We start from the raw sequence: 22953 nt of genomic DNA on the forward strand, positions 1-22953 counted from the left end.
ATTAAATGAGGCCCATTGATACCTAATAGTATATTCATAATATTCTTCCACAAATAATTAATGACTAATATTTTTAATAATGAAAACCTTTCCAAATATTCCTAAAGAAAACAGTGAAGACATCTGCAAAACGAATTCTTCTGTTAAAAGAGAAGAATTTGTTTCTTTGGGACTAATTAGGTTTGGGCAATACTTTCCGTAAAGATAAACTACAATTTATTCACTGCAGTTCAGTAGTTATTTGTTATGGATCACTACTGAATTGCAGTGAATAATGACCCTTGAGCTATATTTTTCATTTTCCTTCTTTCCAATTCCAAATTCATTCCATGTTTCTGAGGGAGAAAGAAATCCCTACATCATAGTGCTGCCACCACCATGTTGAACCATAGGGATGTTGTGTTTGATGATATGTGAAATTGTAGTTTTCCAACACACATAGCCTTTGACAATATACCCCAAAATTGAAATTTGTTCTTATCTGACAAAAGCACCTTCCTCCACACATTTGTTGTGCGGCCTACATGGTTTGTACACAGTCGTTTTCTTTCAAGAAAGGCTTCTTTTGTGCCACTTTTCCATAAGGGTCAGATTTCACAACCAGCAGCTGTAATGTTCACAGATCTCTGCAACTTGTCTGGAGTTACCATAGACCTCTTGGCTGCTTCTCTGAAAAAAAAAAAAAAAAAAAACTGCTCACAGTGAGAAGTCTGTTAAGTCAGGCAGAGGGTCGTATCTTAGTGGATCGGAGCCAATATTTTCTAATAGTTGTTAGTCTATAATAGTTCTAATTGTTTATTTATTGATTCAATTATATCCAATTATAACCAGTGATGGGTTTTGCTTGAACAGATTTTCATCATCCAGCAAATTACAAAGACAGATAAAATGAGCTGATTTGAGGGAAAATTTTAAAGGCTGAAATTAAGATGTTTCAGCATTTTCATTTGTCCGCAAGCCCTAGTTTTTTAATGATTCAAGCCGTTCTTATTTTTTCCAGCTGTTATTAAGCCAGTTAACAGCCACGCCCGAGCAACTTCCGTTTGTTTTCATCCCAGGGAGTTTTATCTTAATTATGTATATACAGTGAGTATTTAAAGAGCTGTTTGTGGTGCATAATTGTTCTGTGAATGAATCTCTCTACAATGTTATCTGCATACAAAGTAATAAATGAGCAACTTTGCGTGAGGCATTGTGCCTGCTCATCATCATTACCTACAAAGGTTTTAAGCTCGGGACAAATGATCAGACGGGTGTCATTGTATTCTTAGTGCTGCTGAACGCAAAATTCAGTTTGAGAAAGCCATTTGTGAATGTGAAAGTCACAAAAGCTAGACCTCTGATGTGAAACATTACTCCTGTTTGGAGTTTCTGAGGGCCTTAGCAGCCGCTGATATCTTTGTGATCTTGACAAACATTGGGACGAGTCAAAGAAAATGTTTGACTGTGTTATTCAAAGGGAGTCAGCTCATTGGAGTCTGACTAGCCATTGGGCTGGCAGTAAATTTTCTAACTGTGATGCCCTTTTTCCACCTCAGACCTATGATGTACTTTAGAGTCTGAATAAGCTCCCTGTTTCACTGCCAGCTTTTCCTCAGAGACACAGACACATGATATGTGTGTGTGTCCGTGTGTGGGGCGTGTGTGTGCACGCTGGAGAAGAGGTTGCTTTGGATAGTATTTTAAGGAAAGGATTTTAAGGAAGTAGTTTCACAAATTTCACTCTGATTCAGCCAGAAAACATGTGAGCAGCAGCTTTACATTTCATAAGAGAAATAAAAGTTGATCTCATTCAAATACATAAGAAAATTCTATGTATGATTTCCTGTATCTAGAAATGACAATTAAATGTAACATTTAAAGTGGCAGGTGTCGTGTATTTTCTGTCTCACAGATAGTTTTGACATGAAAAAAATGCTTAAGCACTATTTAGGTAGCCTATTCACGTCTTAGCTAAAGTTTGCACAGGAACAGTCCTGTTGGTAAAGTATTAGCAGGAGGATTTTTTTTTTATACTCATCTGTGCATAAACCGAAATCAACAGGTTGTTTTTCAGGGTGCAATGATTTAACAAGCTACAACTTCTAGAATTATTAAAAACAAGAATTTGGTGAACAAGTTTGGATTTATTGCAACATTCCTCTAATCCACACAGGGTTCACACAAGTACGCATTTTGAATACATCATTAAGTTCCTTTCATCATTGTGACTGAATATTTGTCCATCCCTTTTTCTTTTGAAATGGTGGAATGTTTTTAAGTCGGACTTGTTCAAGGTTTCATATGCATTCCTTCTCCAACACGCCTGGAGCATCTTTCAGCCCAGCAGAGGCCGAGTAATGAACCATTCATTTGATTCAGGTGTTGAATCAGAGATGCTGAAATCCAGGTTCCAGCCTTCTCAACTAAACAGTCACCACAAACCAAAAGGTTTCCTATGATGTTCACAAATAACCCGGGAATCTCCAAAGCTCAAGCTGATCAATGTGTTGATATTAATAAAGTTTCTTAAGAAACCAAGCTGGCTGGATGCTTCACACTGTCAAAAAGTAACAGCCATCTTTGACTACTGGCATTTTATAAACCAAACAATTTTTTGTAGTCAACAGATGACACCACTATCTGCTATCTGATACTGATAATTATAGCCTTCTATTAATCATCAATAGGCACTAATGCAATGTGTTCATTTGAATGTCTGTTTGTTATCTACATGGTATTTAACAATGCCATTAGTGAGGGTTGGTAAATAGCCAATGCACGCATTATTTCTAGACACAGCGTAGTGATGTGTGCAGCTGTGTTTGTACAGAATGTTTCAGCAGTTTAACCTGATTTTTTTTTGTGCATGTTATTAGTTTTTGAAACAGCTGTTTGAATAAAAATGGAGCACTTTATGATAGGAAGCACTTCTATATTTCTATATGCAGAAAAGTCAGGAAAGAGATAAAAATGAAAGGAGCCATGGTTTGACATGTAAAAATGTCTTTTAGACTTAGTTTTTTAGAAAGGTAAGACATTTCTTTTTCACTTAGGTTTTATTTCTAAATGCCTCTGTTTCACAACCTGGAGGATCTCCCTCTTATTTTTGAGAGAACTCAATTTTTAATTTATCAATAAAATAGAAAACAGTATTTTATTATTACTATTATTAAAGTATGCTTTTGGAAACTTCTGGTAGACTAATTGACATTTGAGTTGATGAGTTGATTGGACACACAGCTGTGGATGTATTTTAAGGAAACGTGCTTTCTTGTTTGACACAAGAAAACATGTGTTCTTGGGTAAGACACTTCACACACCCGGTGGCACTGGTGCATGGCAGGCTGGTTTCTGTCAGACAGCCCCAAGGCAGCAGCTGTGGCTATAATATAGTAGCTTATCACATTGTGTGCATGGTTGGGTGAATGAGTTAATATAGTGTAAAGTACTTTGGAGTTCATTGGACTACATGAAGTGGTATACAAATACATTGACCATGTTCAAGGAGAAAGTCAAAAGAAATCAGGCAAATTGTGAGCAAGAGTGGAGTCTGGTTCTGTGACCCAGAGATTAAAAATGCTTTGGTCAGAAATGTTTAAATTGACCCCAAAACAAAAGTCAAAAACCTCGTCTCCTGCTGAAGCTGGAGACGGCGCCATTATAAACTATAAAATGTGTCTTGTACTTACATGAGCAAAAAGGCCACTCAGCAAAGCAAGGTGGAAGCCACTAATAAATAAATCTCTAATAATCTCTAATCTCTAAAAATCTCTGCTTCACATACATCCCGATTAATTCACCTACTTTCAATGTCAATCTCTAGTCTTTCCTTCTGTATATAAACTCATCAGTTTTCATTGTTCTTCATTGGTTCCTTCCATTCCTCTGTCTCTTCTCCTCCACCTGTTCTCTTCGTGCCAGACCTGTATGTAGCTATGTACACTCCAAGGTTTTGTCTGCATTTAAGGCCAACAATCAACGAACAGAGGTGAGGGCTTTACTAATATCAGTGTTTGAACATCAGTCACAAGATCTCTGATCAATTAGTCTAGATAAGACATAAATTTAATTCTGTTTGTTTCTTAAAGATAATGGATCGGATGGAGAAGGTCACAAGACTTACTCTCTGGTAAAAGCATTTTTTTGCACAGCTTATAGGTTGCAACTAAAAATAACATCAGTGTCTGGAAACAAACAATAAATCAGTCTGGGATTAATTTCAATAAAAGCTCTGAAAGCATTTCAGCTCTCACTTTCGGTGCCAGACTGCCAGGCAGCTCCAAATCACGTTCAACTTGCTTCATAATGCCATGATTTACATCCAAGTCCATTTACAGAGCAGAAGTGGCGCTAGTTCATGAAGGAGCTTGGCAGCTTTATGAAGAGACTGGCAGGATGTAGTGGGATGAATTTGCTGCTACCTGCCCAGCTGCTTCTTTCCAACCATCCAATCAGCACCTGAACGGTCCTGAAGGGCACTGGTGTACAAGAGGAGAGGACAGATGCAACACTCATCTGCTGAATTAAAACATCAACAAGGGTAAGGTGAGAGAAACAAGGGGAACAAGTCTTTCTTTGGAGGATAACATTGCCTGTAGGAAGGCATTGTGGAAAAAAATAAAGACAGCGTGTTAAAGTTAATTAGTGTGAGATAATACAACTGAACTGATTTGTTTATTTTTACCCTTTCTTTAAACAGGGTGCCAATAAAGGTGCAACACATTGTACCATTATTGTTTGGCTAATTGTGCAACACAAAGCTTAAGTTGAGTCAACACTTTACAGAACCTTACAGAAGCTGCAAGCGTTTCGGGATATGTGTCTGAATGGTTTGCAGGGTTCTTCAATTAAAAACAACCAGACTGAAAGTTGACCATCTGTGGACATCAATGTATAAGTCTTGCCACAGATTTCTAATTCCTTTTAGGTCTGGATATTTGACTAGGCCATTTTAACACACAACTATGTCTCAATCTGAACCATTGCATTGAAATTTCAGCTGTATGTTTAGGGTCCTTGTCATGCTGAAGGTTCATGTCTTTTGCAGTTTCTGTCAAGTTTTCTTAATTCCATCTTAATTAAATCCACTGGGAACTTAGTCTCCACTAACACTCTTAAGCACATCACTCACTCACCTGTGACAAATGAAACAGTCCAGCAAAAGTTTCAAGAGTCAGATATATTATGTTTACTTATTGCTGAAGGAAAAAGGTTTGAATCAGGCTTTTTGGGGGTTTTGTGAAAGCTACTGTTTGGCCTATAATCTTACAGAAGGAGGAAGAAAAAAAACTGAAAAACTTAGGAGGTTGCAGGCTGCTGTGCAACAGACGGACTCATGGAGTTGTCAAGGCACCATTACATGCTATCACTGTGTGCCTGCTTTATTTTAGGCTGTCTCCAACTTCATCTGCTCCCAGTCACATGTACTGTGTTTATTTAAAGCCTAAAACAGTAGCCTGCGGTGAGGACTTTCTCTAGCAAGATGTGGTTAAATGGCTGCTCCAGAAATCACTGGAAACTAAAGAATGCTTTTGCACATGCAGGTTCATACCGTATCATCTTTCAGTTTGTTGTTTGTTTTTGCTTGGCATTTAATAATCTTCTGATTTGTTCAGTTAGGTGTTGTCACCCTTTGTGATTATTAATGACACAAATTTGTACCATCATTTGCAGCAGGACAGCTGCTCTGTTTTTTTTTTTTCATCCTGCTGTTGAAAACAGGGTTAAAGTCCGAGTCTCTGTTTGCACTTATAATGTTGAAACTTATTGCATCTTTTATTATTATGTTTCATAAAGTTCATGGTATATTAAGATAAAGCCTGATTATTGAAAAATTATTTTGTGCTAGATCTCTGTTTCTGGCTCTGTAGATTTCCACAATGTTATTTGTCTAGTTTGTCTCTCATTAACCATGAAAAAAACACAAAAACAAGAACACAACTGTATGTAAATTAATGTACTGAGAGAGAGAAGCCTGATTGGCTTTTTTGAAATCAGATTTGTCCTGATTAATGTTCTGTTTTAATATGAGCTTTCCCCACAATAATCAACTGTGCCATTTCATGCTAATATGGCCTGTGCTGCACCAAGAGGAAAGGCTTTTATAGTGTTGTTGGTAAATTACAAGCTCCTTGTTATTAACAACTCCACTTGTTTGTGCACTAATTTGTAAAGCAGCAGTCTGCTTTGGTCTTCATTTGAAATGAGCAGGTAGCAGCTGTGGCTGTAAATCAGGAGCTTGCCCACACAACTGGTAACACAACCATTAGTGTTAGTGATCATATCCTAAGGTGCCATTTTGTTCGACAATTCTTTAAAATGTTCCTATTTACTGAATCCATCCATTTTCTGTAAACCTAGTCCCTAGTGGGGTCAGGAAGGGTGCTGGTGCCTATCTTCAGTGAATATTTCGGGCGAGAGGCGGGGTACACCCTGGACAGGTCGCCAGTCTTTCGCAGCCTATTTAGTGCGATCCATGTAAAATTTAGAAGAAAAAAAATACTATTGTACAAAATAAGACAAACTGACTTTGTTGCAAATGAAATCTTTGAAAACTGAAATTCCTCTCACTGCTGTTTGTGGTTTAGCTCTGCCTCCTTGTTCACCAGATCCTGCTTGAGGTTGGCCAGCATTTCCACGGAGACGTCCACCTGCCGAGAGAGCTCAGAGGCCTTGTCCTCCAGGTCCTGTTTCTCCTGGCTCAGCCGCTCGCTCTCCTGCTTGGCCCTCTCCAGCTCAGAGCTCTTCCTCTCCAGCTCCGCCTGGAGACGGCCTACACGGGCCGCTATTTTCTGCTCCACCTACAGAACAAGAAGGCCGACAGTTTCAGCTGCTTCATGTCCCTTTGAAATTTGCATACTGAAAAAAAAAGAGCCTCAGCATAATATGCAAACAAACTAACGCAAAGTAGGCATCAAGAATTAAGGACTTCTGCTAGGAAGCATCTCACAAATATGGAATTGATTTACAGTTTTATGGTGTAATCAATTTAATGTAGTCATGCAATTTGTTGTTGAAAGAAGACCATAAATAGTTTTATTTCCTCAAGCAAATATGTGGAAGATTGTGTCCTGATCCGAGGAGATCCAACCTTAACTGTATTGGACTACATGCATGTTTAAGACATGGAGGTGGCTGTATCATGCTTTGGGGATGCTTTTATTCATTTCTTTTATTCAAAGAAAGAAATGGTGGTTGGAGTTGATTTTAAAAAAAATGGACAGAGCTTAACAGAGGACAATCCCGAGAGAAAACATTCTAATGGCTACAAAACACTTGAGACTGGGGCAGAGGTTCACCTACAGCAGAACAAGAGTGGCAACATTTTTTTTAGTTCAAAGTACATTCATGTGTTAGAATGGCCCAGTCACACTCCAGATGTGAATCCAAATAAGAATCTGTGGCAACACTTGAAAACTGCTGTTTGCAGCATTCTCCATCAAAAGTGACAGAGATTGAAATATTTAGGAAAGAATGGGCAAAAGATTTCAATCTCTAGATGTGCAAAGGTGAAAAAGTAAACACCAAAAGAGCAGCTATAATCACAGTGAATGTTCTACAAAACAGGGATGTGAAATACACAACTTTTCAGATTTCCATTTGTAAAGTATTTTAAAACCCATTTTCTTTTCATCTTACAATTCTGTATTTAGGTCCATTAAAAAATGTTACTTGTTGGTTGTATGGCAAATTACAGAAATATTGAAGCTGAAGGCTTCTTTCTTCTGCAAAAAAACGTAACACAATCAAAAGTAATAAATAAATAAATAAATAGGAGTTTTAGTGAGCTCACATCGAAAATCTACTTTCTCACAGGCTAAGAAATATGCATTTCTGGTGGTTGGGTAAACTCTTCAAATTTCCTGCATATTCACTTTGTTTAAGAGAGTTTCTCATTAAAGGTGTAGATACGCTATGTCTCTAACATGTAACATATTAGCTGTTCTAAGATTGTTACCTTCAGAAGGACTGGATCACATTCAGATTGTGGCTCTAATGAGCTCCTTAGTTTCCTGTCTGCTGCTGAGCTCAAGGTTCTTTAAAAGCAGAAGAGTGTCAGGAGAAGTGTTGTTGACGGTTTAATGTCCAGCCTAAGGAGGGAGAGGGATAAGTATTTCCCTTGATTGCTTCTGCACTTTGCAATTACCCCCTCCAGAAATCAGGCTTGCACTTTGAGCAAGTACATGGCCACCAGAGTCAGCCTGTTAATACACCTCCTGCTGATAAAGTTTATTCTGATAACAGCGGCAATCCCACTTACCTCCTCCGACAACTTCTCCAGCCTCTCGTCCAGCTCCAGCCGCTCGAACGCCCGCGCCTTCAGCCTCGCCAGGCCCTCCTCATAAGCCGCCTCTACAGCACTGGCAGCCACATTCGCAGCCACAGCCACAGCAGTGCTGGGGTTTCCATGGCTGCCTGGATCCGTGGATGTCATCGCTTTCTTCATGAAGATCTCCCCCAGGGGGAACTCCACATTAGGAATGTACCTGGCCTCGGAGTTGGAGTTAGCTGGGGTCAAGCTGAGGTCGTCGGCACAGGGAAGCTCCCTGCAGGGAAAGTGGCGCTCCTTCAGAGCCGAAGGCCGGAGCGCTTCGAAGGGGTCGTTGTTGTTGGCGGGCGTGAGGAGAGCTCCCTCGGCCACTAGGGGCAGCAGAGCGGCGGCGTCACATACACTGTTGGACTTGGAGAGGACATAAAGGGTCTCGTATGTGTGGTTGTACTCCAGGTGGGCTCGTAGTGACGAAAGGCTTCGGAAGCGCTTGTGCTCCCCGCAGCGAGGACAGCGGTATGGCAGGTCCAGAGAGGCCATTCCGTGCAGTAACTGCTGGAGGGGAGGGAGGCGCTCATGCGGCACGACGGCAGCGCCAGTATGAGGGCACGGAGGTCAGAACTCTCATGGTGAGAACGGGGCAGGCTGGGTTAGTCAGTATGAGGAGGAAAAGATCCCACCGTAAAATGGAAGAGCCAGGTCAGTCACATGACTGAGCAGGGAGGGAACATTCAGTCTCTGTACTTTAGAGGTCCCGAGTACCTGAATGGAGGCAAAAAAACACAAGTCACAGTTAGAGTTTCATCAAGTCACATTCATAACATTAGGCACAATCTGAATATGTTCAGCTAGAGATGTTCTGGCAGATAACTGGACTGGTCAGAGCCTAAGTGTTCAAATTGTTTCCTAGTTGATAGATGTGTTTCCATTGACCATAAATTGCACAAACTGGAATACTGACTTGAAGACGTTTTGTCTGCTGAAAAAAGCTGAAAGGCTGACTTCAGTAGTTATCAGATAAACTTAATGTTTACAGCAAAGTTGCAATTTTTGTCCTTTAGGTTTTTAAATTCTGTCATGAAGTCTTCTGGTTTTGGAATTGTTGGTATCTTTTTGTAAATGTAAGAGTTAAGGTAAGGATCTGTAATCTGTAGGGAATAATCACTTGATGTTTAAAGTTGACAGTGCTAACTGGACAAATCACACTACCTACTAAAATAAAATGTAAAGACAGTTTAAAATGTCAATTCCAAATCATTTCATTTTTATCTAACCTTCTTAAACCTCTCATGTATGGTGGGACATCTTCTGCTCCTGATATAATAAATGACCTCTAACTGTAGAGTTAGGATTCTTTCAGGATTCTGGCTTTCACTGGCTGAAAGAGATTGGGTTTTTGAGTTTAAAATCAACAAGTCAAGTGTGAAATTGTCAATTTCTCTGTCTTAATCTTATAAAATATATTCTGTGGTGCATTTTAAGTTAAAATACTATCTTGCAACTAATATCCTTTGATTGGTGTTGCTGTCTTGTCACTTAATATTATCTTATTATTGTTTAAAAAAAACTTCATTTCTATTTTTGTAAATAAACAGAGTTTACTTTTCCTTTTACCAGTGCTATCTTTTATACTGTTACTGTTTCACTGTTTAAACTCAGTTTTAGCTATTTAAATGCTATTATTCACAACACAAACTCAAGAAATATGCAAACAGTAACAAAAAGAGAAAATAAATAGCAGTCCTTAAAACAACTGCAACATCCAGAGGTCGTTTAGTCACTGTTTATATCATTTTATGTCATCATTGTCGATAACAGTCCACACATTTAATAGAGCAGAAACATAAGAGGTTTAGTTTGAGTTAAACATCACGCTCCTGAACTTTGTCCTCCTATGTAGAGGAAAACTCTAAGAGGTCCAGGAAATGAAAATGGCTCCATTAAGGAGAGTGCTCACTGATGCCGACATAATTTTTCTGGGTTGAGTCTCTGAGGTCAAACAATATAATATTAAGACCAAAAACCTAAATGTGTAAATTTTCTGACTCGCAACCATCTGCTCTTCTCTGTGAGTCGTAAATTCTACACTGTGTTTAAATTCCCATATTGAAAAATGAAAACAAACACAAATAACATGACCAACTCTCGAAAGTAAAATTACTGTCTTTTTCTCAAATAACACACACTTCATCATTCACAAAACTTTACTTAACATTTTTTTCCTCCTTCTCACATATGTTACTTTAAATTAGGATTATTTGAAGATCTGCCAGAACATTACGTTTCTGGTCTATCTGGTAATGTTTGTTTTTCTTTGTTGTAACAATGTTTCTTGACACTAAATATAGGAAAGGCCTGTTTATTTTCCTGTATACGGCGCCACATTTGCCAGGAAAATGCATTTGTGGGTCAAGCAGTATAGCTGAGGTTTGGGGTTACACCCATGAAAAAAAAATCCTCTTTGCCAAACAGCTTTTGGTCGAGGTAGTGTGATAGTCCAGACCAAGACATAAGCAATCTAAGCTGCTGCTAAGAACCAACAAAACATCAATCTTTGTCATTTTAATATAAAATGAGACGACTATCAAATTTATTTGACTCTTTCAGCATGTATAAATACAGATTTTAAACTGTTTAAAATTAAAATGTAAAATTTAAAGAAATTTGCAAGCATTCTTTCTAAAAGTGCTCACTGGTTATAAAGTGGAGTTCCGTAACATCCAACATAGTATCGACCTCAATCAAGTTGTAAGGGTTGTTTTCTACAGGTTAAAACAAAGCAAAGCATAGAGGTAGTAGCCTTACTTAGCAGTGATGAAGAAAATGCTGGTTAAGCCATATTTATTAGAGCTGACACATGAAAAAGATTGTCTTTAAAATAAACTAAAGAACGAAAAATATTCTCATCTCAAACTACCCCCAGTTTCTAGTACATGAACCGTTTCATTGAAAAATATTTGACCTCATATCCGTCTGTGAACTGCTGCCCAAATAGTGCAGCATGCACTGTTTTTATTTTAAAATAGGCTACTTTACATCTGGGTAGAAATTACAATCTAAGACTGAAGCCTGAAGCAGTGGAGATTTGTCTGAACTCTTCTACATCCTACAGCAGCTGTGAATGAGGAAAACAGCCACCATTAGAAGTTTAATAACAAGTCACAGATGCAGACCATTCTTAGACTGGAAATCCCCGGAAATCACAGCGACTACTATTAGACGTCTGGTAAGGCGGAATCGGGGAGAGAACTGGCAAGCTGTGCCCACTTATTAAGCAGGCAGAATGTCACAGACCTATTCACCAAACTGAAGTCAGCAGGCAAAGCCATTACAGAGCTGGATTGTTCACCGTATTCCTTTCTGTTATGACAAACGATGCAGAAGAAGCTTTTGCATTTTCCCTCACTGTTCCAATTATTCTTGCACAGATACATGAAACAGACATCGAAGTTGCATTCACTATCATAAAACTGATGTAAAACTAGGAAATGTTTAACTCGATTGGAACCAAGTAGTCGTTTACTGGCTTTAAAACAAATTGAAATCTTTTCTCTCCTTTAACTAAAGTAAAGGGAATAAAACTGATCCATGCTCATTTTCTGCACTGATCACAGGCCGATTTGCAACTACGTCAAAGTGACAGTTGTACTGCAGCATTAATCTGAGATGCAAACAAGCACTAAGTGAAACAAACAATCTCCCCAAAGCAGCCACCTGGTGGTAAGGCAAGACTTCCCTCTGTGGGCCACAGTGTGCAGCATTAGGAAACGCAGTATGTGTATTTTGTTCAGTTATGTTTGTCTAATATTTGGACATACTCTAATGCCAAGCAATATTCTCAACTTATAAGACTCCCCATTAGAAATGTCCATAAACTATTCTCCTTTTAGGGGGTCTTCTGTCAATATTTATTGAGAAGCTATTGTTTAAAGCTCCCTGCAGAGATGTAATCTCTTCTTCCTCTATCATATCTCCACATTTGCAAGCTATCTAATGGTCAAACAGAGCAATGAAATGTAGCAAGATATAGAGAGACTTGCCGGGGGAACCTGTTCCCTGGAGCAAGGTCACAAGTGACACAGATAATATTAAAGGTTCAGTAAATGTCTCTTTATCAGCGAGTGCATACATGAGGGCTGTGACCTGGAAAACTGTCGACTCCCAATCCATTTATCACACCCAGGAAAGGTTTCTGAACATAAAAGAAGAGATCAAGGCTGGGCAGCACAAACAGATGGAAGAAAACCACAGTCTTGATATAAAGGAAGTAAACCTTTTTTAAATTGTAGGATTGTACATCAGGCCATAATGAAAAAAAAAGGCTGCATGGTAGTGGAGTTGGTAACATTGTTCCCTTCCAGGGTTCTCATCCCGATCAAGGCTTGTTCCAAATATTCTCCTGGGCTCTTTGCCTTTGTCTACAGTCCAAATATCTACGTTTAAGACGTGAAAACTTTGATACCTGCTCTTTGATATAAGGATGTGTCTGTGTGTATGCGTGTTCATTCAATGTGTCTCTTTATTAATCTATGATGGACTGGAAACTAGTTTATCATAGGGCATTAGCTTGTGAAGCGGTCATTACTTTGATGGCTAATGACCGCTTCAGATAGACACTAGAGATGGCCACCAACTCCCCCATCATCCAGCAAGGTTCTTGTTTTTACAAGGTTAAAAGAATCGCCGAATATTCCACTGTGTTCTTATTTGTTGAAGAGAAATCAATCTAAAATGGCTAGAGCTGTATAGAGCAAAGTACTCTCATGATATAACTTCTAAACACTTCCTAAAGGAAGAACTTGAAGTTCCTGTTTGCTCAATGTCGTTAAAGCATTGCTTCAGCTTATTAAAGTTTTATTCATTTCAATGAATCCTACCAAATGGAAGGGAGTTTATGGGAGTGTCTTGATTATTTATTTATTTTTCTTATTTTTTTTCTTCAGCCTTGCTGTCAGAGATTTGTTGTTATGCTTGAAAAATGATGTTGTTCTGTTGGTAACCCAATTCAGGCCAAGCTTCAGCAGACAATGTGACCTCGATATACAGAGGAGTTTGGGGTCAAATCAATGACGGCATGATTCTCAAGTCCCATTATTGTGAAAGAGTCCCAAATTATTACACCTCCACCACCATACTTGGCAGGTGGGAGTAGGTATTCTTGCTGATGTAGTTTTTGGTTGTCGTTACACATGGATTCTCTTGTTTTGTAAAGAAATCTTGCTCCTAAAGGTCTTATCATGTCGTGGATAACTTAGAATCTACACCAGCATAACGCAAAGATGTTTTTTGTTTTTTTTCTCAGCGCTCAATGCAAAGTTCTTTTTACCAATAAGATAAGTCTGGAGCAGTAGAATGTATTTGCATAAGAGATGTACCCATAACTTGGGTACATTAACTTGGACCAAATGTAAATTTCATGGCTAGCAAATTATTTCTCTCGAATTCTAGACCTTTCTAAAGAATAAAAACTGTCACCATGAACAAACCTTCCTTGCTACATTTGCTTTTCACTAAAAACTAATCAGAAATTTTTATATTCAAACATTGAGCAGCTGAAAAATCTCCATGTCTTACAGGAGGACCTTTTTTCTCATTCTCAAGTGGTACAGGTTAATGCAAAAATCATAAAATGAAGGAGAGAGAAAACATCCAGAGGATTCCAAATTGCTTGTTAGTGCTACATGTTGTTGCTGTCATTGATTTGTCCTTACAATGCTTTCATATGTCTCGTCTGTGTCCAGAACATTTGCAGTGTTTCTTTATTGTCTGAGTAAGTGCTGAGCCAGGCAGGTTCTTTCTTCTTTACAGTTTTCTGTATTGTGAAGCCCATATTATTCATCTCCCTCCATCTACCTTTTTTCTAAAGGCCTAAAGCTTTGGTTTCTAATAAACTGGTAAAAGAAAACTATGCCTCTCTGTTTCACACAGTCTCTGCTCAGTATTCTCTCTCTCTCTCTCCCTCTGCAGCTCCATCATGCAGTCCGGGTAAAGATTTATTTCTGCAAGCCAGTGGTCTCTGACACAGATTTGTTTTGTTTGGGGGTGTGAGAAGGAGAGTGACTCAAGGTGCATCACAGCTAGCATGCCAGGCCTTCACCCAGACATGCTGCAGCTCTCAACTGGCACGTTGCAGTGCAACATCGGAGGTGGCGGGTGTTTATGAGAGGTGCGGCACGACCATCGTCCCACAAATTGAGCCATTTTCTCAACTGGCATCTCCAGTTTCAAAATGAAACCCTTCACAGCCCAATAATTTATTTTTATAGTTGATTTCAAGTAAATAAAACAATTGGTTAAGATAATACAAGAACTGTTATCTTATATATGTTCTCACAATAAACCTCATCCAATAAAAGCTGAAAAGTATCCTCCAGAGCAGTATTATAATGTATGTATTATTAATGTCAATTAATAATGTGTGCCTAAATGTAATCTGAATTGCTTGCACAACATTTCCACCAACTGACACTCACTGAATAGTGAATTTCCCCTGACATGTCCTGTCATTTTCTCTTATGGGCGATTTTATCTTGCACAATAGAAATAAACTAAAATGCCTATTCTGTGAGGTTGGTAGGGAAAAATTACAAACATCTGTCCAATTAGCATAGCTGAATCTTTAGGTTGCTGAAAATTTCTGTCTGGTGATTGACTTTCACATGCTACATTGTCATTGAATTTAGCCTGTTTGTTCATTAGCTTGGTATTTAATGTTAGCTCTTAACACTGATTTACTGACTAAATACTGTATACTTTGCAAGTTTCTGAGTAGACATTTGTATCATTTTAGCAACTTAATGCTTTTAAATCCTGACATGACAGAAATTCTTGTCTTTGGACCAAAAAGACAAAAAAAAATAAACTGCTTAGTCAATCACTTAATCCAGATGGTATAAATCGGCCTTTGGTAAAAAAGCAAAGTATTATTTTTGGATTTGCCATTCAAGTCCCTTAAGAAACAGGTTTCTAGAACGTCCCTTTGCCTCCATAATATTGGCAAAATGACAAATATTTTGTTCAGGAGTAACGCTGAAAAACTAATCGATGCATTTTTATACTTGAGGGCTGTAATATTGTAATTCTTTACTATCAGGAAGTCCACAAAATGCAGTTAGAAGCCTGTAGCTGATCCAAAATGCTGCAGCAAGAGTTCTGCTGTCAATAAAAAAGGCAGATCATATTTCTCCTATTTTAGCTTCCCTTCATTTGCTCATTGTTAAATCCAGAATGCAATTTCAGACTCTCCCTCTTACATATAATAACCAAGCTCCATCATACATCAAAGATCTGATTATTCCATATGTACGTAACAGTGCACTTCACTCTCAAACTGCAGGCTTACTGGTGATTCCTAGAATCTCTAAAAGTAGTTTAGGAGGCACATCTTTTTGTTATCTGTCTTCTCTCCTGTGGTACCAGCTCCAAACCTTAAATCTGTGAGGCAGACAGCATGTCTGCTTTTAAGACCAGGCTTAAAACTTTCCTCTCTGTCGTTAGGGCAGCTTAGCTTGTTCTGAGCTGCCTGTGTACACTGCAAAAACACAAAATCTAACTAAGTATTTTTGGTCTCATTTCCAGTGCAAATATCTTAGTAAACTTGAAATAAGACAAAACTACTTTAGAAGTAACTTTTCAGCAAGATGTAGGGGGTTGTTTTAAGTATTTTAAGTAAATAATTAAATAAATAATTGACCCTTTTCAGATATTTGTAAAGAATTTTGAAAATCATGTATTATTTTCCTTCTATTTTACAAATGTGGATTACTTGCTTTGGTCTATTTTATAAAAAAGGTCAAAGCATGTATTTTATGCTAGCATAAAATACATGGCAGCATTAGTCTATCAGCAGATGAAAAAATATAGAGGGGTATATTGATGGCAGAAAATAATGCCAACAATAAAATAATTATTGCAACAACTGTAGAGGTACACAAGGAGGTTCAGATCTTGCTTCTGCTATATTTTTCCTGTCTAAAGAGAGAAAAAAAGGTGGCTATGCTAGAGATGCTTCAATAAATTTAATTAAACGTAGCATCATAGTTTGATTTATGCAGCTGGCTACAAGACATCCAGCTGTTCGTGAAGAGAGAGAAAAGTATTTGTCCAAATGCGCCATTATGGGGAATTATTTGAAGCACCAATTTTGATGGTGCAGTGAATAACTCTTGAAATTAGCATCTTTATGCACATGCTTGACTTTGAACTAAAGCTTTTGCATGAATGGCGCCTTGGGCAAGGCACTCCTTCTGCTGCCCCACAACTAATCAAAATACTAGAACAACATAAATTCTGAAGCAGGATAAAATGCAGTGCAGTCCAGGACATTACAAATAAAACACTCTCTCCCTATTCCTAGCAGAAGGTATTCCAACTTAACATTGACTGTAAGTTCTGAAATAAAATGAAAACTTTGTCACAACTGACAGACATGTTATATCTGTCAGTTGTAAATAAATGGCCCAAATCAGATGCCACCACTGAACTGAAGCATGATTTGTAGGTTTGCTTGCGTTTTCTGCTGGAATACTGCAACTTTTGTTAAAGGAGATTTCCACGGAGAGCTTTAAGGCCCACTGTTAGTCATATGATGGTTCCCAAAACTCCAGCAGCTTCTTCATTGTAGCGTAACAGCCAATAGCTTACTGGGGCAGAGTGAAGAGTCCCAAGGGAGTATTATTGTTTGAATGTTAAGTCGTTTTAATTCTTATTTTTTATCCATGTCGATGATCTTGGGTGTACAGTAGTAGCAAAATAGCCTGAAAATACAGTGTACAAAGTGCACTGTAAAACTGGCATGTAAAACTTGCACATATTGTACAGAAAATGCCCATTATTCTAAATACAGCATCAAGTCCCGCCGTGCGGACCGGCCACGGTTCCCTCTGAACACACTAACAGCAGCTAAAAGGGCTCCCAGTAAACACTGCCACGTCCAGCGGTAACAAAAATCATCGATCCTCATATCTGCACTGCACACAGATCAATCACAAGCAGCGGATCATGTGGGTGTGGACGAGTGGCATCACCAAACTGATGCTACAGCAGCAGTGAAAGCCGCCGTCATGACAGAACGCATAAGCAGGCCGGGAGGCAGGTTAATTCACACCCATGCTGATCGCAGCGGCTGAGCTCTCCCGGGAGAAGAGAGAGGCAGAGGAAAAAAGGAGGGCGACAACCTGGCGTGTACCCGATTCTCTCTCCCGGTCCTAGCAGCGGCTCTGGGCTCATCGCTGGACAGGACCACGCAAATCAGACCGCTGAGCAGACGCACCGGCGGCGTCAATGAAGCGACACTTACAGAACCTGCACCGGTGTGAATGATGAAGGGAGGACGCGAGGGTTTCTTTAAAAAAAAAAAAAAAAAAAAAAAAAGAAGAAGAAAGAAGCGTGCATCTTACTCACCTCACAATCTTCTCCCCATTTTTTTCCTTCTCCAATCAACGAGCCGCTGGAGCCGCCAGTGACGTCACGAAGCCCCTCTCTGCAGCAGAGAGCGGTAAGGCCTGCAGAGGAGGACCAGACCCGAGGTAAGGCAGACCGTTTTGACATTTAATCCAACACCACGCTCCATTCACACAGCAAACTACAACACATAGCGTTGCCCATGTAAAAAGTTTTTTGCTGTTGTCGTCAATATGACACACCCGAAAATGAAATAATTCATGTTCATTGTTGCAGTACCTAATTCTGTAGTTTAAAAAAAAGTTTACCGTCTAAATATGAACTTGTTCTCATTCAATTATCTTTTTTTTATTAATTATTATTAATTCCAAAAATGTACATCTCTTTGGTTGTGAAGTTGATCCCAAGCACAGACAAGAGAATGGCAGTCATTTTATTCTGGTGATGATTAATCGAGAAAAGGAACTGAAAAGGTAGACAAAGATAAGAAAGCACCAGGAGAACTCTGGACAAGTTCAGATTGAATGACAGTGCAAGGCAAGCTAACATGAGGACAGGCGATTAGGTGAGGCAGCAAATGGACATAAGGAGGATCTGACAAAGAGGTAAAGAATGTGATGTTATTTTAGTAGTGTTAAACTTTTGTGAAGTAGAATGGGTTAGAGCGGATCTCTACTATGGAACCAGCTGTTTTGTCCATGAGGCAGACACCTTTTGATAAAGCTCATAACCTTGTCTATTTCCTAGACAAAGCAAATGAAGGAGTTATTGCTTGGTCTAATTGTATGAGCTCCCTTTTATCTTACAGACCAGGGCTCTCCAACTTATGACCTTAAGATCTATTGTCCAACAAATTTTAGGTGCAGCCCTGCTCTAACACACCAGAATCAAACGAACTGATCCTTTTCCACACTTTATGGCATGCTAAAAGGCTAATTTAATCATTTGATTTAGCTCACCTGCTGCCTGCATCAGACTCCTTAGCAGTAACAACCAAAACAGATGCAGCTTAGGTGTTCAGCACTCAAGCCTTCAGTTTGTGTGCAGTCAACCTCCCACAGAAAAAAAGGTTTTATTAATTTGGTAAAATGTTGGCCACTCTGCTCTTTCTTAGAGTTTTGTTGTAAATATCTCAAATATGAGTTTCTGCTGGTATAAGTTGGATTTCAGATATGTGTAATATTGATTACACATAGCAATATCTAAAGGATACTTTAGAATATCCTGAGGTAAAACTCCAAAACACAGCAATGAGACAAAGTTATACCCTTTGTCTCCTAAGGACTGATACTAGAGACATCTGAAATGTTAAATGTAGACAGGACAAATGTGAGATTGTCCTAAGAAATATATAATAAATCAGATTGCCCTAGACACAAGAGGGAGGAGAGACAGAGTAAGGTGGAAGAGTCCTTAAAAGCAGCCCCCTTTCCTACATCAGGAGGAGGATATTGTATCTGAGCGTTTTCAAGTTGTGAGTTTGAAGATAGATCGATTACATCTGCCCACTAAAGACAGAGGGAACAGACAGACTGAATTTCCTCCTGCGTTACATAACAAGCAGGTCAATTTGGTCTTGTTTGAGGTTATTCGAAGTAGACCCAGAATGACTGTTAAGACAGAAAAATGACCACAACTCAATGGTCATTATCACAACGAGACACAAAAAACAGACTCAAAAGACAACAAAGGTGTAAAAATACATTAGCCAAAGCTTTTCAGCTATTATTCAAATGTAATGAAACATATAAACTTCTGTGTATTGTTTTGAATTCCACTTATATTATTATTATAATGTCTTAATGTGTTAATTTTGTTCTTAGCAATTATCCATGTCATTTGAAACTGTCATTTTTTTAAGCTGTTATGTTTTCTTGAAAACTTTCATTTACTTGTTTGTGGGTCACTGATAGCAATTTTATTTGTGAATGCTATTTAAAATGGCTTTTTTTATTATTTAACAGTACTACAGTACAACATGACAACACATCATGAAAGTATGTGCTCAAAGAAAACAAAAAGAAAAACTTAACATTAGCAAAAAACTTGTGAATATTGAATGTGTATTGGGATAAAGAGTGGAAAATTATCCTTTACTGCATCAAAGTTTATTAGTTTTTGATGTGATCTTACTGTTTCATTTTTTCAATATATAATAATTATTTAAACATTTCAGAATAGAAGTAAAATATATGTTCTATAGTAAAATGGGCTCACAATTTGAAAGTGACCCCAGGTCGTTAGTTAATTATTAACTAGATTTATGAGGAAAGAGGTTACTGCCTACATTATCCTAAATACGTGCTTAACTGCCATCAATTAGAGCCAACTTAAGCATTTGAAATGCTGAGGTGAGTAAATTTTTATGAGTGTTACAAGATAGTTTGCATAGTTTAGCATGCTTTTAGATTTTTGACATGATAATTGATTATTATAGGGTGATTGATGCACAGTAGCGTAGTTTGAAGCACTGTTGCTTTGCAGCAAAGGCCCTGGGTTCAAATACTAACCTTGGATCTTTCTGCATGTAGTTTGTATGTTCTCCCTGTGCATGTGTCGGATCTCTCCGGGTACTCCACTTTCCTCACATGCAAAATATATGACTGCCAGGATAATTTGTTCCTCTTGGTGTGAAGGGGTGGCTGGTTGTTTGTCCTATATGCCTCTGTGTTGCCCTGTGATGGACTGATAACCTGTCCATGGTGTACCTTGTCTCTTGCAAAATGGCCAATGGAGACATTGACCCTGCATGAACAAAAAGGTACAGACAATGGATGCATTATTGCAACATTTGAGTAGCACTTGCGTAAATACTGTATCAAATTTGTATATATTTTTTTCATCTGTTTATATGCCCTCTCAAAATAGTGATGCTTATACCAGAGAATTTCATCAAATTTCCAAGAAACTCTTCCCGGCTTTCCTAGAGAGCTCTCTGCTGAGCCATCAGCTGTAGTGTACAGTACTATGATGCGTGAGCAATTTTTACGAAAGCCAGTGGTTGATTACAACACTCAAATGTGGAACAAATATGCAACAGTGTATTGGGAGTATTAATTTACTCTTTTTCCCCTTTTGATATTAAAATAAGGGTTCAGACATAGGTTGATACAGAAACTGGTTCCTGCATGACTTAGAAACATCCCAGGATAAAAGATATGATCTACAGTGACAAAAAAAAAGCTCCATACTGCTTCACTTCTTTTGTATTAGTTAAAAGCTATAGGCTGGATATGAAGCATATTCTATATAAAGTATGCCAATTCAAAAAGGAGTCAGCGCTAGTAAATATGGCTGAACAAGTTAGGGAGAAGGACATTTCTTAACCCCAGTAAGGTGCTTAAGCACCACTTCCTGGTCAAAGAGAAGTAGTACAACTTCCATCGAAAAACCTGACAGTTAAAATGCAGTGTAGACCCCAATGCAATATAATCAAAGCTAGATTTTTAAGATTTAAGTATAATTAAGAAGTATGTAGATACATTTTATTCACATATCATATTTAAAGAAAATGATTAAAAATGACTTGAAAAAACATGTGCAAACATTTTGTGAACATTTTAGCTACCGTAATTTTTAACTATGCAGTTTATTTTCAATTACAGGTCAGCAATAATTTCAAAAATAAAATAAACAGCTAAGTCTAAAAAAAAAATTAGATAAAAATAATCTAAAGTTTAGTAGGAATGAGGTGGGGTTCTGCTTGTGGGACATGTTTTTCCTGATGGGGAGGATAAAAAAAAATGACGTGCAAGATTTGATCAAGTGTTTTTCTAGTTAATAGTTCTGTGAACTATAGCGTTAAAGTGAGAAAATATAAATATGTGTGTGTGTCTATATATTTGTGAAAACCTATCCAAGACTAAAAGAAAAGTATATCAAGAAAAATATATCTGTATATTAATGATATGTTTAGTATCATTCTATTGTGAAAATTCACTTATATCTATTGTCATTTGGGAAGTATTCACTTTTTCCACATTTTGTTATGTTACAACCTTTTTCCAAATTGTAGTGAATTAATTTCCGTCTTCAAAATCTACAAACACCCCATTTTAACAATATGGGGAAAAAAACAACTTTTGAGACTTTTGCAAATTTAAAAACATAAGGCCAAGAAATAACATTGACATAAGTATTTGTAACCATTGTTTAATACTTTGTTGATGAAGCTCAAAATGTAACAGTTTCTAAGGATCATCCTTGAGATGTTTCTACAGCTTAAATGAAATCCACCAGTGATAAATTCAGTTGATTGGACTTGATTTGGAAAGGCACACACCTAATATAAGGTTGCACCGTGGACAGTTAAGGTCAGAGGTCAAACACCATGCATGAAATCAAAGAAATTGTCTGGAGACCTCTGAGACAGGATTGTCTTTAGGCACAAATCTGGGGAAGGAACCAGAAATATTTATGCTGCTATGAATGTCCCAATGAGTTCAGTGGCCTCCATCATTGGTAAATGGAAGAAGCTTGGAACCAGCAGGACATCATCATATCTGAGTATTTATGTACAATTTTGACAAATGAAATTAATACATTTTGCAGTAAAGCTAGATAACAAAATGTGGAAAAAGTAAAATGCTGTGAATACTTTCAGGATTCGTTGTATATTTAAAAACAACATGAGTTGGCTCATTATTATTTTTAGCCAGTTATTGTGAAAGGTTCAACAAGCCACAGGCAGCAGATCCCCTTTACAAAATAGATGGATGCCTATTCACGCTGAAACATATGTCATACTTTTTCTTCATTATTTCATTTATCTAAGCCTGCAACCGACCAGATATATTTTTTTCTCTTTTCTGGTGGTGTAAGACCTTTTAATGGAGAAAATTGGGTGTATTTACTTTCTTCTGTCACCGCATGTAATTTCTTGCTATTGACAGGCAAAGCCAACAACTTCAGCCTCTATAATTCTTGCCATATGTTTTCTTAAATTTTTTTTTTTTATATAAAACATCTAAACCTGTTACGTCTGTCTCTTACCCCTCTACGCCCTCTACATGCTGCACATATCCAGCCATGACAGAGAAAGACTGACACACAAAAGCTTAAAAATTCTCTCCCTCGGGAGATTTTGATAGGTTGAATGTGATGCTGGGCCGTTTTTCTCGCGCTCACGTCAAAAAACCCTGGCAAATTTAGACCGAACACCTTTATCCGTCCCCCCTCATTCATATGTATGAGAGGTGACTGACAAATTCATTGTTGTGTAATTACAGTGTGGTGAACCTTCATTGTCTTTAGATTGGTAGAGACTGAGACATGCTGTGCTTTGGCTTGCTGCACTAATG

At 38.1% G+C, this 22953-nt stretch overlaps 1 protein-coding gene across 2 annotated transcripts in view; it reads right to left on the reverse strand.

Moving 5' to 3' along the window:
* The window catches only part of fbxo41 (F-box protein 41), a 35304-nt gene extending 17573 nt beyond the window's left edge, over positions 1 to 17731 (reverse strand). The window contains exons 1-3 of one of the 2 annotated variants that reach the window (XM_005807129.3): positions 17654 to 17731; positions 8243 to 9013; positions 6553 to 6782 (exon numbers count right to left, since the gene is read on the reverse strand). In XM_005807129.3, coding sequence (XP_005807186.1) covers positions 6553 to 6782; positions 8243 to 8791 — 779 coding nt within the window. In that variant the 5' untranslated portion in view covers positions 8792 to 9013; positions 17654 to 17731. Of the gene's footprint in view, positions 1 to 6552; positions 6783 to 8242; positions 9014 to 17427; positions 17607 to 17653 lie in introns of those variants that run through there. The other variant, XM_023334367.1, reaches the window with a different exon arrangement.
* Positions 17732 to 22953: the final 5222 nt, after the last annotated feature.

This window comes from Xiphophorus maculatus, chromosome 5, assembly GCF_002775205.1.
Source record: "Xiphophorus maculatus strain JP 163 A chromosome 5, X_maculatus-5.0-male, whole genome shotgun sequence".
NCBI classification, from domain to species: domain Eukaryota; kingdom Metazoa; phylum Chordata; class Actinopteri; order Cyprinodontiformes; family Poeciliidae; genus Xiphophorus; species Xiphophorus maculatus.